The sequence below is a fragment of the Xiphophorus hellerii genome, chromosome 5 (assembly GCF_003331165.1).
Source record: "Xiphophorus hellerii strain 12219 chromosome 5, Xiphophorus_hellerii-4.1, whole genome shotgun sequence".
NCBI classification, from domain to species: domain Eukaryota; kingdom Metazoa; phylum Chordata; class Actinopteri; order Cyprinodontiformes; family Poeciliidae; genus Xiphophorus; species Xiphophorus hellerii.
In genome coordinates this window covers 17,667,743-17,683,875 of record NC_045676.1, presented here as the reverse complement: position 1 = coordinate 17,683,875, position 16,133 = coordinate 17,667,743, and the positions used below count along the sequence as shown (strand labels likewise).

Sequence of the window (16,133 nt, the reverse complement as noted above, 5' to 3'; positions counted from 1 at the left end):
GCTTTTATTTTGCTATTATGATGTGAACTGGTGTGTCTGAAACGCAGGTGAATGTATTCTAATGTATCCACAGTGTGACAAATGCTTTCTTTGCGTGGGGTTTAGATGCATTATTTGCTCATCTAAAGGAGAAGGTGCAGGCTAAAGTTTCAAGGCAAATCATAACCTAATGGTTAAAGGGTGAGAAGTAATGTAATTCAGTGATTGCATGTAATAACTGAGATTTAAGAAAAATCACTGTTGTCATTCTGCTGTCATTCAAATAGAACTTGATGATTTTGTAGCTACACCTCTCACTTCCCCCCTGCCTAAAATCTGTTTGATTCGTTATTTTTCTTGTTTTTTGATATTTAGACAACTGTTAATTCAGTTGCAAAAGACGCCAGACGTGTTTGTTGGTCTCTGTGCGTCACCTGCTATGATTCATTGATCAGTTTTTCCCCAATTATCCAAACCCGTTCTGCTAGATCTTACGCAAAAGATGTCACACAGATGAAAAGTGGCAGGACGCAGCTGGAGAGGAGCCGACCGGCTCTGAGCTGAGCACAGAACCGACCGAGCACGTCGCGCGCCGCCGCTCAGGTAAATTCTCCTTGCGAGCACGCGCGCACGTGTGGACATCAGTGCACGTGCCACATTTCTGGCTCTATAAACTCGCCGCGTGAGCTGTTTGGGTTCACAAGACGTTGTGGCTCTGCGGGGATATCGAATTAAAATATGATGTATGTGATCACAGCGGGTTTTAAGACCATTATAATAAAGATGAAGGGATCAGAGGGGTGGAGGAGTTTAACCCATGAAGAAACCTGACCGCTGTTACAAAACTGCGTAGTTCCTGGTAGCGCTGCGGTGCTTCCAGTTTACCCTTTTTGCCAAATTAATGCCCATGTGTCCTCTGTTCATCTCCAATTTAGGAGTGACGCAGCTGAAATAAGCAGACGCTTGCATGTGTACCCGCCACTCTGAGCGCGCGCGCTGCGACCGCCGCGCACGAGCACAGGGATACCTTGAACGGATCACACGTGTTTTTAAACTAAATGCGCCCGTCAGAGCTGGTTTTATTGCGCGAATAATCGAGCGGGATTGCGCCGCGGCCGCTCGTTTCTGGTGATATTTCGCCGCCGCTTTGCGCCCCTTGCCTTATAAGGAAAGACAGTCGTGCCTTTCTGCTATAGGCCGAGCAACTACAGCCTGCAGGGAGCCGTGTGCGTTTTAACCCGTTCAATGCTGAATTTAATTTGGTTTTGTCTGTATGAAACAATGCAAGGCAGCTCCGTTTGTTTTCATGCTCAAAGCCTACTTATATGGCGTACATCCTTTTTAGATGCACAACAGAACAAGACCCTGGAATAGCTCTAAGAGAGTCAAAGTCACGGGTAGAAATCAGCTATGAGATAAGTGACTCTGACCTATCCCAATTGTGTGTTTTAATGTATATTTGAGGTGTGTGTTTGTGTCCTTTGAGGTCCTCAAAAAACGCAGACAATGATGATCTCTATCGACTTTTACTAAAGCGGGAGCTTGACTTTAACCGCGGAGAAAATCTACGAGAAAATCCCCACCATGCGCGGTGCTTTGTCTTTGTGTGACCTTGACTTATAGAGGATATGGAAATGTGTTCATTGTAATGCGCATCTCCCGGGCTGCGGCCGGACCTAGGATTTATGCCGCATTATCACCGTGTTATCCACACTGCTGAGCTTCAGATGGGAGCATGTTTCTCTGTTTTTCTGGGATTAGACCAAGAACAGAGAAGGCCTCCAATCAATCAATGTCAAACACCCACCATGGCCCTGACGGTGGTTGGGCCTGTCCTCAACACTCATGTGGAATGATCCCACGTTTGTGACTATAAAGTTTATATGCCTATATTTTTCAGATAGGAAAAAGACCGGAGATCACTATAAACAATTTGGGATTCAAGTAATAAAAATATCTCAGACGGATCCAATGTTTTGATGTGACCTAACTCAGAATAACCAATTAAATAAAGAGGTCTAAATAAAGGCAGGTGAGGAGTGAATTTAAGAATAATACAGTCACCGTTCATAGCACTGTCCACAGCTCCACATTCAGCCACAGAGCAAGGACTGATGCTGCCTTCAGGGTCTGTTCTTAGATCGTATTTTATCAAACTTGTGCATGTTGTGACGTTAGATCCAACAGTTGATTCTACAAATAAGAACTGTGAAAGAATAAAGACTTGCAGCCTCAAAACCCTGAGGACTTTTAGTCTATTACTGTTGTATTTGATGGGCACAAGACAATTACTAACAGTGACTTTCAGATGAAAGTATTTAAGAAGTTAATATTTTACTTGAATAGAAAACTCTGCATTTCCACTCAGCCAGGTTAGCTGGTCCTTTAGGATAAAGCTATTGTCTAATCTAAAAAGAGCTAAGACCAAAAACCTTCAGAATTAATGTGATGACTTTTCTAAACCTTTAAACTGAAGTCACACATTTACACAAAAGCTTATCGTTGTTTACAGAAATAATTGAGGCTTCACACCTTTAATTATCTTCTTGTGTGAAATGGGTACTGAGAACCAAATATGTAAAGTATTTCCAGGCCGAGAAAGAAGAGAAGGCAATAAAACAGCGTACACATAAACCTCTAGAGCATTCTTTTTTTACACAGCTTTTCATTTGTGTCATTCATTACTCTGTCAGTGTTGGTAGCAATGTTGCCTTAGCAGGTCATGAGTTCAAATCCAGCCAGAGTCTTTTTCCATGGGGTTTGCATGTTCTCCCTGCTTCTACATTGGCTCTCTCTGGGTATTCCAGCTCTTCTCTCACAGTCCAAAAACACCAGGTAGGTTTACTGGTGTCTCTGAATTGCTCTGTTGTCTCCGTATGTCTGTGTGTCTCTCCCAATAGCCGCTGGGAATAAGTAGCAGACACCCACCAATAGTCCGGTAAAAATAAGTTGGTATCTAAAAGCGGATGGACAAGAATTTAAAGGTCAATAAAATAAAATTATTATATTCTGAGGTTCCATTTTTTTTCAAAAGTGGGCTTTGATGTTAAATTGCAGATAGCTAACCAACTGCTGTCTGGTTTGGTCGGGTTAAATACGCCTGTATTATTACATCACATATAAAGCAAGTGCTTTAAGTTTACACTGTGTAAATTTGTTTGAAACTCTTATTTATAGTAGGAAAGGTAACAGTTTTTAAGCAGCTAAAGCACTGAAAAATCTTCTACTACTTTTCAACTGTTTACTAGTCAGTATGTGCAGTAGAACGAAAACAATAGATATGAGAGACAACATGCAAAACATTTGCACAATGAGAGAACAGCGACTGGCTACCAATAGCTGCTAGCATTAGCGTTTGCTCTTCCTGTCCTGGGCAGTACTTGTGCTATTTGTCATTGACTTTACAGAACATATCTATCTATCTATCTATCTATCTATCTATCTATCTATCTATCTATCTATCTATCTATCTATCTATCTATCTATCTATCTATCTATCTATCTATCTATCTATCTATCTATCTATCTATCTATCTATCTATCTATCTATCTATCTATCTATCTATCTATCTGATAGATAGATTCTGTCTCTAGATACATTCTAATTAGCTACCTGTTTAGCTGTCTGTCTGTCTAGAACGTTTTTGATGAATTAGATCAGTCTTTATATTTCTTTTAACTAGTTTATTTCATTATTTTGCTGTCCATCAAATATTTTATGGCCTTGAACTGATTTCCATATTCAGAAAATTCATTTGACTCGAAAACGTAAAAAACAGCTAAAACGTTAAAGAAATTAATCTTTCATAACCTAAACCTTCTCTCTCGCCAGATATCTGAATTCGTGGTTTCTCTTTTTCCCCACAGCACCCGAAAGCAGCACAGCGATCAAACCCCACCCCCAGTCACCGCCCCCGTGGTGAAACGTCACATCCACGGCTATTTGCATGAAGTGTTTTCGTGCTGCAGCTCCAACTCGCCTGCAGAGCGAGAGTCTCCGAGGGCTGAAAGCGAGGGAAGAGTCACAGCGAAAGCAGGAGGAGGCGGAGGAGGAGGGGGATCCTTCACATCATAGAAGAAGCAGGAGGGAAAAAAAGGAAATAATAAAGCGAGCCCTGACAGAATAGGTCAGGTGTCCGCGGTAAGAGAAACCGGAGAGTCGCCTCTCTTGCGCTGGAAAATGGAGCTACCCGCCGCTGGAGAGCACGTATTTGCGGTGGAGAGCATCGAGAAGAAGCGCAGCAGAAAGGTTCGCTTTTTACGCACATGCATGCGTAAATGGGACTGACTCATCTCCTCTTTTTTTGCTATTATAGACTGCATGTTTATTATGCCTTATATATATTTCTCTAATTGTAACGGTGCAGCGCGTAGTAAAGTAACCTTATCTCGTTTGCTCTCTCTCTCTTTTTCTGTCACAGGGGAGGGTCGAGTATCTGGTCAAGTGGAGAGGATGGTCTCCAAGGTGAGTCCGCCACTGAACGGAAACAACATCACCACCACATCAACAAAAAAACAAATAAATAAATGAATAGCAAGCAAGATAATATAAGAATTCTTCCGAGCGTGGGCGCGCAGATGGGCGGTTTGCGCGTGCTTGCTTGTGGGCGCCCGACTCGTTGGCCCCGATGATGGATGTGGTTTTACGATCTGTGCAATCCCCCGTGTGCCAATTAGACAACGACGCGTCTGTAATTGGGGGCGATGTTTAAGAACCGCCCGTAGATGTGGATTTGTGATCTGTATCCAAGCGCGTAAAAGTTGCTCCTGATTTATAACACTTGTATCCACTGAGGAGGGACAAGTGTCTCAGCGTGTTAACTCATGTACAGACCTGCTATAAAAGGGAATTATATGCTGAATTAGTGACAACCAGTGCCTGTCAGTGTCAGTCTTTTCAACAGACCAGTTTGTCCCAACTGCATTATCTCCTCCTGCTTTCTGTGCAGATACAACACATGGGAACCAGAGGAAAACATCCTGGATCCAAGGCTGCTTGATGCTTTCCAAGACAGGTGAGTTCAGAATTGGATAAACCAGCTTCACAAGTAATGGCACCAGTAAGTAAAAAAAACAAAAAACAAAAACTGGTTCATAGGTGCGCGGTTTCCCACATTTCCGGTTCCAGTCAGAACACTTGACCTTAACCGTCACCCATCCATTGGAACGCCCTGTGTGTTTGGTTAAAGCTTGGATCCCTGGATGATCCCTTGTTGATCGAGCCACATAGCTTGTCATTCAGAGATGCTGAAAGTTCAGTAACTGGGTTTATCATTGTGTTTAGTTTAGGATTTATCCTGGTGTCAGGTTACTTGGACAAACGAAGCCACTTTGTTAAGCAGCTACACTTTTTGGCACCTGGTTGTTAGTTGAGAGTCAGAGTCAGGTCATTGTACATTGGTGGTCTTCTAACCCTAACATATTTCTTCTACAGGACATGCCAGAGGTGAACCACAACAGAGGTCATGTTGAGTTCATTAGTTGTAGATTTATTCTGTGTAGTACCAGAAAGGATCCATTAGGCCTTTTCTGTTTCAAGATATTCCTTAAGCACGGTCCTTACATTTCTAAATTTTAAGAACTACGACACATAAAATAGAAAACAATGCATGTCAAATTCTTTGATAGACGTTTGAATTCAATGGAAAATTACAAGAGAGTTTTATTACTACAAAATATGTCTCAGTTCTGCTGGTTGATGTTGTCCTGTTTATCAGTCAGGCTATCTGCTCTGTTGAGCCTGCAATCAGATTTCCTATAAGCAAAGGAAAAGTACATGATGGTCAGAGCTGACTCCATCTTCCAGACAGCCAGGTAGAACTTCAGACATGCAGACTTTCTCAAAAGAACTTTAAACCATAGGAACAGTATGATGAACTTTGATTTAGCTAAATACTTATATCTGGCTAATGTTTAAGTTTTTAACCTTTAGAGGCAGATAACACTACCTGGTTAGTCTACATTCTGATAACTTAATGTGGAAAAAAAGATCAGAAAGACATGAAGATCCAAACCAGAATCTTAAACTGCAATATGAGAAACCAGTGCAAATAGTCCACTTGCAAGACCTGGTCAAAAAGATTAACAGTTTTATTTTGGACAAGCTGTAAATCCTGGGAATTATCACTGAGGCAAAAATAAATCTGTAGCTCAGCTAAAAAGCAAGATTTTACATTTTTAAAAATTCTATAGAACTGATGATTTTGAGATATGCCAAGGTTTAAAAGTAGTGAAAAGTTGAATATCATCAGCATAGCATGGCAGGATGTGCAGCGTGAGACCCAGTCTAAACAAATCAGATGTACGTTGAGCATGGAAAAACTTCCTAAGGATCATGAGACACTTATCAAGATTCAAATTCAGTCCATTCAAATTCCAAACTCACATGCCTCTCTTGCAAAAGAAAAGCAAAACTCATGATCATGCAAGACAACATAATATGTTTGTAATTATAGTATTACAACAAAATTAAAAGTTTAAAAAAAACCTCTAAACTTAGTTTTATACTGGCGACTTTCTAATCATACCCTGAGTGTGTGGTCTTCCCGCTGCAGGACTTTGTAATTGAATTTCTCGACGGTGCGCCGCGTTAAACTGTCACTGGCTTTTCTCTCAGCCTCAGAAACCTTTAAGGTACAGGTCACACGTTGCAGAGCAAACTCTACCTCTGTTTTTGCAATTATCACCAGTCCTCTGTTAAAAAGGGGAGAGGGTTTTATTGAAACTAATTACGCATCCCTCCAGGGAGCTAAATCGTCTGAACGCCAGGCTATGAAAATACACCGAGTCGTCATTGTAATTAGAGGTGATTGGGGGAGAGCGGGGGAGGACTCTGACATCACTCTTGTCTGCGGTGTTCAGTTACTGCTTTTGGAGAGGCTCCCATTGAGATGCAGGAAACCTAAGGAAACTCCAAAAGGGGCAGGGGGGAGGTTTCCTTCACCTTCAAGTAGGATTTGCATGACTGAGCCGATATTTTAGATCAACCTTCATTTCAAAGTAATGATGAGAACAAGTCTCCGGAGAGATAACCATTTGATTCTCTGTAAAGAAAGTGAGGAAGGGTGAGGATGATTTACATAAGGAAGTGTCAGTCCAAGTTATAGCAGTGCAAGGAAACACTCGGTGTTTCCTAGCCGAGCCTGAGGAGGACACCCGTGACGTTTTGTTGCCATGCAACAGTGACTGACTGCCTGCTGGTCTCCACTCCCACAGGGAACGTCAGGAGCAGCTGATGGGATACCGCAAGAGAGGACCCAAGCCGAAGCACCTTCTGGTTCAGGTAAGAGAAATCTAAACTGCAGCGGATTTGATTGGGATTTTATTTGGTAAACCAAGGCAAAGCACTGCGAAACTATTAAGTTGAAGGGAAAAGATAAATAAGGGCTTTTAAGATATTTTACAAATAAAAATCTGCATTTATATTCAGTCACTTTAGATCCGCTTTCCCTTAACAAAATAGAGTGAACTGACTCTTTTCAGATTTTCAGAAACCTAATTACTAATTTAAGTCTGACCATTTGTTGTTTAATCTCAAGTTAAATCGATCTGTTCTGTGAATGCCTCTGAAGTTTGTTAGAGAAATTTGGTGAAACAAACCGCATCATAAACGGCAAGGAAAACAGCAGAAGGGTCAGGGATAAATCAGTGGTAAAGTTTAAATGAGGGTTTGGTTTATCTATTTTTTTTTACACCTCATGAAGCACTGTTCAATCCATCTTTTGAAAATAGAGTGTATGGCACAGCAGCAAACCTTCCAAGACGTTACCAAAGATCAAAACTGACGACTCTGGAAGAGAATCCACTACTTAGGTGGGACAATCTGCTTACAGGACAAGTGTTAGCTGTGAACTCCACAGATCTGTCCCTATGGAAGAGTGGGAAGACAAAAAAAGATACTCCATAAGGCAGCAGTCTTACTGAAAGGCAGTTTAAGAAAATGTTGACTTAGCCTAGCTGAATATAAGTACATGCCTAATTTCTCAAGTTTTTATTTTTATTTTGTTAATGAACACCATATAGGCTTTCCATTCCTTAGTCTTCAAAATTATGCGCCACTTTGTGTTGGTCTGTCACATGAAAGCCAAAGAAAATACATGGAATGTTTGTGGTTTTAGTGTGAAAAAATGCAAAGGGATGTAAATACTTTTTGTAGTGGGAAGCACAAGCAAAGTTACAAACGGCAACATTGTTTAAAGCCTTGTTTAAACAATGTTTTTGTTTTTAGCTTATTAACTCCCCAGATTACCAAATGTATACATGCTACTAAATGGGCCAAATCATTCGTTTAATGTATCAATCAAGAATTCAGAAAGGCCAAAGGATCCCCTCAGAGGTGTGTCTTTATTCCTCTCAGGAGGGTGTTTTGGTAACACATGAGATAAAGTCAGCGAGGATACACAAAGCCGCAAGGGACATTCCTCCAAGCTGAGGTCACAGCCACAGGAGACACTTTGAAATGTCACTCTGATCTCCAGCCGGTGGCTCAGAGAGCTACACTGGACCAGCAGGAGGGCTGTATGAAGATGGGCTCAAGGCCCCTGAAATAAACTGTGCACTCATTTGGGCCTCACTAGAAACCTGTCACACATTCCTATCTCAGCATCTCTGTAGCAGCACCATGAAAGCAATGGGTTTGCTGTTGCATCTCTCTCTCAAATAAAAAATCCCATTCGAATCATCCATCCTATTATTGTGCCGTTTGAGTAATTGTTATATTGTTTTGCAGGTGCCATCGTTTGCCAGGAGGTCCAACATCCTAGCGAACCTTCAGGAGGCTTCCTTGGAAGGCAACAGCTGTCAGAAGTCCAGCTCTATTCAGATGATATGCCCCCAGGCCCCGCAGTTCCAGCTGAACAGCAAGAAACTTCACCACTACCAGCCCCTGATCAGGGAGTGTGATCCCGAGCAGCAATCCAACGGCAAGAAATTCTTCTATGAGCTCAACAGCAAGAAGCATCACCACTATCAACCGGACTTGAAGCAACATGAGCCTGTTTTTGCTAAGCCAAGGGACGTCAAGGCTCCCGAACTGTCGAACAAAGGATACAACCTCCCAGCGGTACTGCAGCAAAAGTGGGTCCGGGACAAAGACTCAGGCTGCCTGACTAAAGTAAAAGACATCACTATGGAGCTAAAGAAAATTCCAGCCGACCTTAAAGGACAGAAAGAGCCGGAGAGAGTGAAACCGAAAGAGGATGCCTCAACACACTCCAACGGTGTCAGCAGCAGTAAGCTAAAGATTGTTAAGAACAAGAACAAAAATGGGCGGATTGTCATTGTCATGAGCAAGTACATGGAAAACGGCATGCAGACTGCTAAAATCAAAAGCAGTGATTCTGAAGGCGCTGAAAGGCCACTACAAGGAGCAGAAAGCAGCGTGGAGAGGCGCCTGGCAGAGGTGAAGCTTGTCAAAAAGCTCAGCCTCATAAACGGTTTCTCGAAGCAACCCAAAGACAACCCAACTGTTCCTACTTCTGGGATAAAAGCAGATTGTTGCAAAGAGAAAGAATTGTCCCCTCAAACAGAGCGGACTGTAATGGAACAGGACAAAGGTGCCGAGGGGCAGCTTCCACAGGATAAGCCATTACAGCTGACAAATAAGCCTGACGAACTGCCCCTGCCCTCAGAGAGGGAGGTTCCAGACAAAAGAGGAATCCAGAACGGCCATCACGGACTAAAGCGACACCTTTCCGACACAGACGCTGAAGAACAAGGACTGGGTAAGAGGTTTTTAAGTTACAGGAGTATCAGCGCTCCCAACACAGATTCCTCGCCCTCCCAGAGTCTCATTGTTGACAGAAACGAACAACAGAGTCCAGCTTTACTGCACGACTATGGCTATGCAGACCAAGAGGAACCCATGGACCTCAGCATAGTCAAATCGAGGCCCACGTCTTTAGTCTGTGTGGGGACTGAACCAGAGACGCGAGCTGAGGAGCCAGCACATCCACCAGATGACAGTCGAACACAGGCAGACACACAAACAGAGAGCCAGACTGAAACACACAATCTGTCAGAGGAGGAGAGCGCTGACATTGTGTCTGACTCCAACCACCAAGCAAGAAAAGACGAGGCGTTTCCTTCTTTCCAGCCATGCCTTGGGAATATAGTCATCACGGACATTACTGCCAACTGCCTCACCGTTACCTTTAAGGAATACGTAACGGCATAACACAGCTGGGCACCACCTGAGGGACTGACATATGACATATTTGTATTTTCTGATTCCTGAATGTACAAATGAAGCTTTGATGTTGTTTTCATTTTGTAAAACTCAGATTTAAACACAAGGGTAAAAAAAAAAAAAAGACTCTTAGTTCTCTTCTTGCATATTTTCGAAGTGTAAACCCAACCTGTTGGTATTTCAAATTTCCAACCTAATCCAAGCTGCAAAATTTTATGAAATAATTGATGAAACTCTAGCCTAACATGCGCTTACTTTTGTAGGCAGTCTTCATTTTTCTATGGATGTGATTTGATTTGTACACTCAACCTGTCTACTTTCGGATTACGGATAAATGTAGGCTTTAAAGGGAGTTTTTGTAAGGTAGAAAATTATATTAAATCAAGGTACATTACACTGTGTCAGAGTGTGTGCGTGTGTGAGTGTGAGATGGACTGTTTTTAAAAAGGATGCCTGCTGCTTGGATGTTGATGATGCCATTAGGCATGCTTAGACAGGCAGATACAGAAAAAAAAAATGAAGCACCTTCACTGTCAATTTGTGTCATAGAAACAGAAGATCATTTGTGGTCACCGTTTGATCTGTTTGAAAGACTTCCTCTCCATTCACAACCCATGGGAACTTAAACTGAGCACAAGTCACTACCATTAAGTTTGCGGTGTTGTTTAACCTACTGACAGGATCTTGTTTTAGTGGAACATCAGGCATAATCAACTTTGGAGAAAACAGCAGCAATTTTAAGTGTGTTACAAGCCCATTTCAGACAACAGTTTGTCCTTCTGGCTGCATGGGATCTGAGGTGCTTTGAGAGAACGTGAGCACTTATATGTGCAGACTAAAAAACAGGAGGTTTCCTATGATACTTATTGCAATAAAAATGTTTTGCAAGAGAATCTGTAAGTGGTCATTTTTCCGTAGTGCTTGGCTCTGTGACTGTGAATGTTTGAACTAATGTGACCTCAAACCATGATGTGGTTTAGAAGCCAAATTTACACCTGCTCTGTACGTGGCAGACTGGCTGATTGGCGTATGAGCGTTTCTTTGGAAAGAGTATCATCAAACCGATCAGGCTTTGCAGGACCGGTCTGTACTGCGTTGCACAGGTGTAACTTAGTAGATTTGAATATAACTGAAAAGTTAATTATTTGAATAAACCATTCCAGATGTGAAGCTAGTATATCAGTTCATTCCACACATACCAATACTTTTCAGGTATTTTTTTTCTGTTGGTTTTCAGGCTCAAAGATAAAGAAAACTCAAAACTGAATTTCTCAATCGAAATATTGCAAAAAACAAAAAAAAATTATTATTTTTTTAACAGATGTCAGCTTGCTGTAAAGTGTTTCCCTGTACTACAGAGTCAATGCTTTCGCTGGTCTGGGCTGTTTTTGCTTGAATTACTGCATCAGTTCAACATGGCAGTAATCATGCTGAGGTGTTAAGGAGGACCAGGTCGCAGCCTTCAGTTTGTCTGCTTTGCTGCGCCTGGTGTCTCTCATTGTTCCCTCTGTAATACGTCATAAATTCTCCACATGGGTCAACAGCTGTAGACCTGAAGGGCCGGTGTTGTGCCGGCATAGATGTCTCTGATCTAACACAGCTGTTTGAATTGGTCTTGCTACCTCGTCAGCATGTCAAAGTTCTGCAGAGGTTCTACTAATAAACCATCATTTCATTCAGGTGTGGGGAACTGGGGAGAAAACTAAAACCAGATACTGACCCTTGAGGACGGACTGTGGACACCACTGCTCTGGGATTCAGCATCTCTACAAAGCCTGTCGAATTGCTCTAAGAAAGATGGCCAACACCAGCAGTCGACATGGTTCCTCAAATCATCACTGACTGTGGAAACGTCACACTGGACCTCAAGCAAGTTGATGCCCATTCTCCCTCCAGACTCTTAGAACAACCAGTTCCTTACCCTCCTTGTGAAAAGTGTCAATAACTAGACAGTAGTTAAGTCGGCAGTCTATGATTGTGCAGACTATAAAACTGTCATGACATTTCTGTAATTATATTGTTTTTCTAATGATTGGTCTGAATTTATTATTTTTCCTTTTCTTCTTTTTACGAGAAACTGGATTCAATTGTCAAGAGCTGTAGGTCATTCAAATTCAAAAAATGCACAACAAATATCACTCCTTGTGCAGGTTGTTGAATTTTACCATTTTTTTGAATAATATTGACTTAACTTGAGATCCACCTGTACATGTCAGCAAATACTGTGACGAGAGTTAATGAGTCAGTAACCCCTGATTCAAAGCTGGATATAGACCTGAGCAGCTCCTTCTCTCATGCGTTTGTCAACATCTGCATACAGGAGTGTGACCGACATGTTCGGTGTGGGTCTGTCATACATACAAAGCAGCATCTCAGCTGGCTTCACTGTCTGCCATTTGATTAGTGTATGAATTGCGTCAGACAGCAGTTGCTCAGAAAGATGCGCAGCGCACTTGGGGGCTCTTCTGCGCAAATCTTTTAAAAATTAAAAAAAAAAATTAAAGAAAGAATGAAAGAAATCGCCGATCTGGATCGCTAGACATTTATAAGCAACTGACTGATATGCCTCTCTTTGTACCGAAGCAGCTGGTCGGGACAGTCGGTGTCATCTGTGGGAGAAGGCGGCAGCAGTTCGACCATTTCCCTTCGCTGCCAGTGAAACTGCTCTCCGTGCGCATTAATGTGAGCAACGACATAGAAAATGGCTGTCCTCGCTCTCCTCCTCTGTGCACTTTCTGTTCAAGGAAAAAAAAAAAAAACACGCCTCTCAGTTTGTGGACCCGCAACAGAATTCCTGCGCATTTCAGCGGCTGCAGGTTTTGCGCAATATGCAGCTTGCTTTCTCTCCCACTGAAATAACAGCATAAATAAAGACGTTTGTGTCATATGATAAATATAGACAGAGACGGAGTTGTCACATCTCATCGCTCCTTCCTGCCAACTGAGGCTGAATTTGCACATGCATGACTGAGGGAGGCCCGCCGATGGTCTCTTATTGAGAACCTAATCTGACAGAAAAAAAAAAACCGTATCGTTTCTGGTTATGAAAGAGGAGCTCTTAAAGACTTGAAAATGAACTAGAAAGTTTTTCTCGAATATGTTTTTCTACTTGTATGCACCGTTTTGAGAAGGCGTCAAAGTAAATGCGTTTTACGCAAATATCTGTTTGATATGTTGAACTCAAGGGGATGTTTTGAAGCATCTGCAAAACTGATTGATTTGTGTAAAATTACTTGCAAATGTGTAAATGTGTGTGTGATTTCACTCTCTCACAATCTCTGTATAAATGCTGTATCTTTGATTTTTACATCATTTTAGCCTCTGATAATTTTTTTTATACAGAAAATCATTATAAGAGAGTGAAGCAGGCCGGGTGCGCATTCTGCCTGGAAAAATCTAACTTTCACTGCGCCCACTAAGCTGTGCAGACAGGTAAAACAGTCGTTTCGGTGCAAACGATGATTTGTGCCCCTGTCTTCATTGCAGTTGGAGGTGTAGCCGGCCTGAGGAACATGTGAACTAGGCTGCTGTTAAATTTCCCAGCTCAGGTCACAGTGAGGCAACAGATAGTGCCTAACCTCTCATGCAGAACACAAATCTATTCTGAATCGCTGGAAATGTATCATTATTACTTTTAAGTTCTTCCAAATGTAACATTTGAATGTATTTTGGATTTGTGGAATGAAAGGAAAACACTGAAACTCTGATACATATGTTAACAGTTATGATTTAAAGTTGTTGGGTTCATAGTTATTGTCGTTGCTCCGGTGTTTGTTGGAGTCCCATGTTGTTAACAATGCCACTACAACCTAATCAATAAATAAATGTGTCTCTTTCTCTGTTCTATTGAGACTATAACAAAAAAAATTAAAATACTGGCATGACTGCCAGACCAAAGAGGTTATTCAGATAAAACCTTCTTTCCAAAGTGCTTTTTATTCAATAATTAATGTTAACCGGAATTGGGGCCCCAAATGAAATCCTGATTAGGGTCCTAAATAAATTTGAGTGCTTGCTAGTAGTTTGTGACAGCGTGCTATACTCTGATCTGATTCCTCTTCATGCGGGCCTGCTTACGTTTGTTTCCCTGACCTGGCAGCCTGCGGTGGAAGTTTTTCGTTTTCTTGGCAGCCAAGGTGAAAAACACTTAAATTTAAATCTTATTGTGTGGTGTAATGAAACCATGGTGCCGGTTTGTTTTGGTTGTTTGTTTGTCTTGTTTTAAACTATCATAAAATTAGGATTGGATTTCTCTCAAGAAATAAAATAAAATAAAATAAAAACCAATGTCAGTGGTACTTCATGGCGCCACGGGTTTCGTCGGGACAGTAATGTAATTGTTAACCTCCGTGTACTTCTTTCGCTGGTCATATTTGCTGTAGCTATTATTGCCCGTGGGTTGTGAGCGCAGTTTTTTTTTTTCTTTTCCTCCGTCTGTGCGCACCGGCAGCCCGCGCGTCTTTGCCCAGATACAAGCCAGCCAATGGCGTTTGAACGCGGCAGCGGTGCTGCACTGCAGGCGCGCCGAGACCAATCGCAGCCGCTGTCTGAGCTGCGCCCATCTTCCTCTTTCTGTCTGACATTTTGTTCATCCAGCTTGCACACAACATTTTCTTACGGAAAGTCGAGATAATTAATAAAAAATGTCATTTCGGTGACGTACTGAAAGCGGAGGAGGACACAGATCTCTCCAACGCACTTCATTTTGGCACATTCGTGACGCAAATTATATTTGAGAAAAATGTTTGGTTAAAAACGGTTTTGTCTCAGGTTTTATTTCTATTTTTTTTTCGTGATTAGTTTTTAAGGGAAAATACTTGTTGGATTTGAGGCACGGGGTTTTAACCCAGCCTGCAGAGAATCCAGCTGAGCAGAAAATCGTGGCGCATTTTGGTTCGTCCGCTCCTGGTTAACAGTAGATTTAAAATATATATCTATATATATTTCAGGCTGTAAATGGGTTTGGATAAACTGGACGCTCTAAAGCGCTCACCTGGGAAAAAATGCTTAATGTGGCTTAATCTATCAAATTAGCCACATTTCCCGTTGACGCGATTTGTAATAAACTCTGACAACTGCATGACCGAAAATCAGAAATAATATTGTTACTGTTTTTAGCCATGTCATAAAGAGAGGGTGAATCCAAAGGCTTCCACTCAATAAAAGCCACAATCGCAATAAAGAAAACGATTTATGCGAGACGACATTCAGAATGTTCATATTTCGATTTTGAGTTTTTAGCAGTGTCAATATTACTGGGCATTCAGGCCTGGTAGGAGTTCAGCATCACTGATCATTATTTAGGAACATCAAGCAATCGTAAACATTTAGACGCGTAGATAATGGCGGTCGTAATTGGATTTCAATTTTTTTTGTTTTGATAACAATGGGAAGTTCATTATTTTTGTTATAGTTATTTTAAAAGAAAAAAAATATTGATTAAGCGTTCTAGCGTGTCCATATTTGTCTGAGCAGAGGCACGATAATTAAAGAAAAAAACATATAAGCTTTAGCTCAGCTCAGTTTGGTCGTATTTAATAGTGCGTGGTTTGTTTCAGTCTGCAAACATCATCTGGCAGAGAACGAAAATAATAATAATAATAATAATGTGATCACATACATCAGCAGCTTCTTTCGGATCCGCTGCTAAGACTAAATGTTCGTCTCCGTAGATCGTTTATTCCGCAAAACCATAACTATTCATTTTGGTAGAAATCGAAGACATCATGGCGCATTGATAGCGAACTTATAGTTCAGCTGCTAGCTCGCAGCGTAAGGCCTTTACGGAATCATCACGCTGGAATTCCTCCACGTGAGCTTCCTCTTCAAATAAAAGGTGGAAACGTGTAGATGAAGCAACTGTGTTCACGTGTCACCCGTTTACATTCGATCAAGTCACAAAACAGTGGATCGCATTCACGGTCACTGGACGTTGGATGCGTATAATATAATAATTTGGAGTTAAATG

The 16,133-nt window shown here is 41.6% G+C and overlaps 1 protein-coding gene across 1 annotated transcript; it reads left to right on the top strand.

Moving 5' to 3' along the window:
- The first annotated feature begins 500 nt into the window (after window positions 1–500).
- LOC116720474 (E3 SUMO-protein ligase CBX4) lies at window positions 501–11,058 on the top strand. The gene is made up of 6 exons (XM_032563762.1): window positions 501–582; window positions 3,847–4,228; window positions 4,401–4,444; window positions 4,929–4,994; window positions 7,195–7,261; window positions 8,708–11,058. Exons 2-6 carry the CDS (start codon window positions 4,160–4,162, stop codon window positions 10,151–10,153), a joined length of 1,692 nt encoding a protein of 563 aa, XP_032419653.1. The 5' UTR covers window positions 501–582; window positions 3,847–4,159; the 3' UTR covers window positions 10,154–11,058.
- The last annotated feature ends 5,075 nt before the right edge of the window (window positions 11,059–16,133 follow it).

Excerpts from the sequence above, each read along its gene's own strand:
- LOC116720474 (XM_032563762.1), top strand. The coding sequence starts at position 4,160 with ATGGAGCTACCCGCCGCTGGAGAGCACGTATTTGCGGTGGAGAGCATC. Across the intron at positions 4,995-7,194 it reads CTTGATGCTTTCCAAGACAG|GGAACGTCAGGAGCAGCTGA; the intron begins GTGAGTTCAGAA and ends CCACTCCCACAG. Across the intron at positions 7,262-8,707 it reads CGAAGCACCTTCTGGTTCAG|GTGCCATCGTTTGCCAGGAG; the intron begins GTAAGAGAAATC and ends ATTGTTTTGCAG.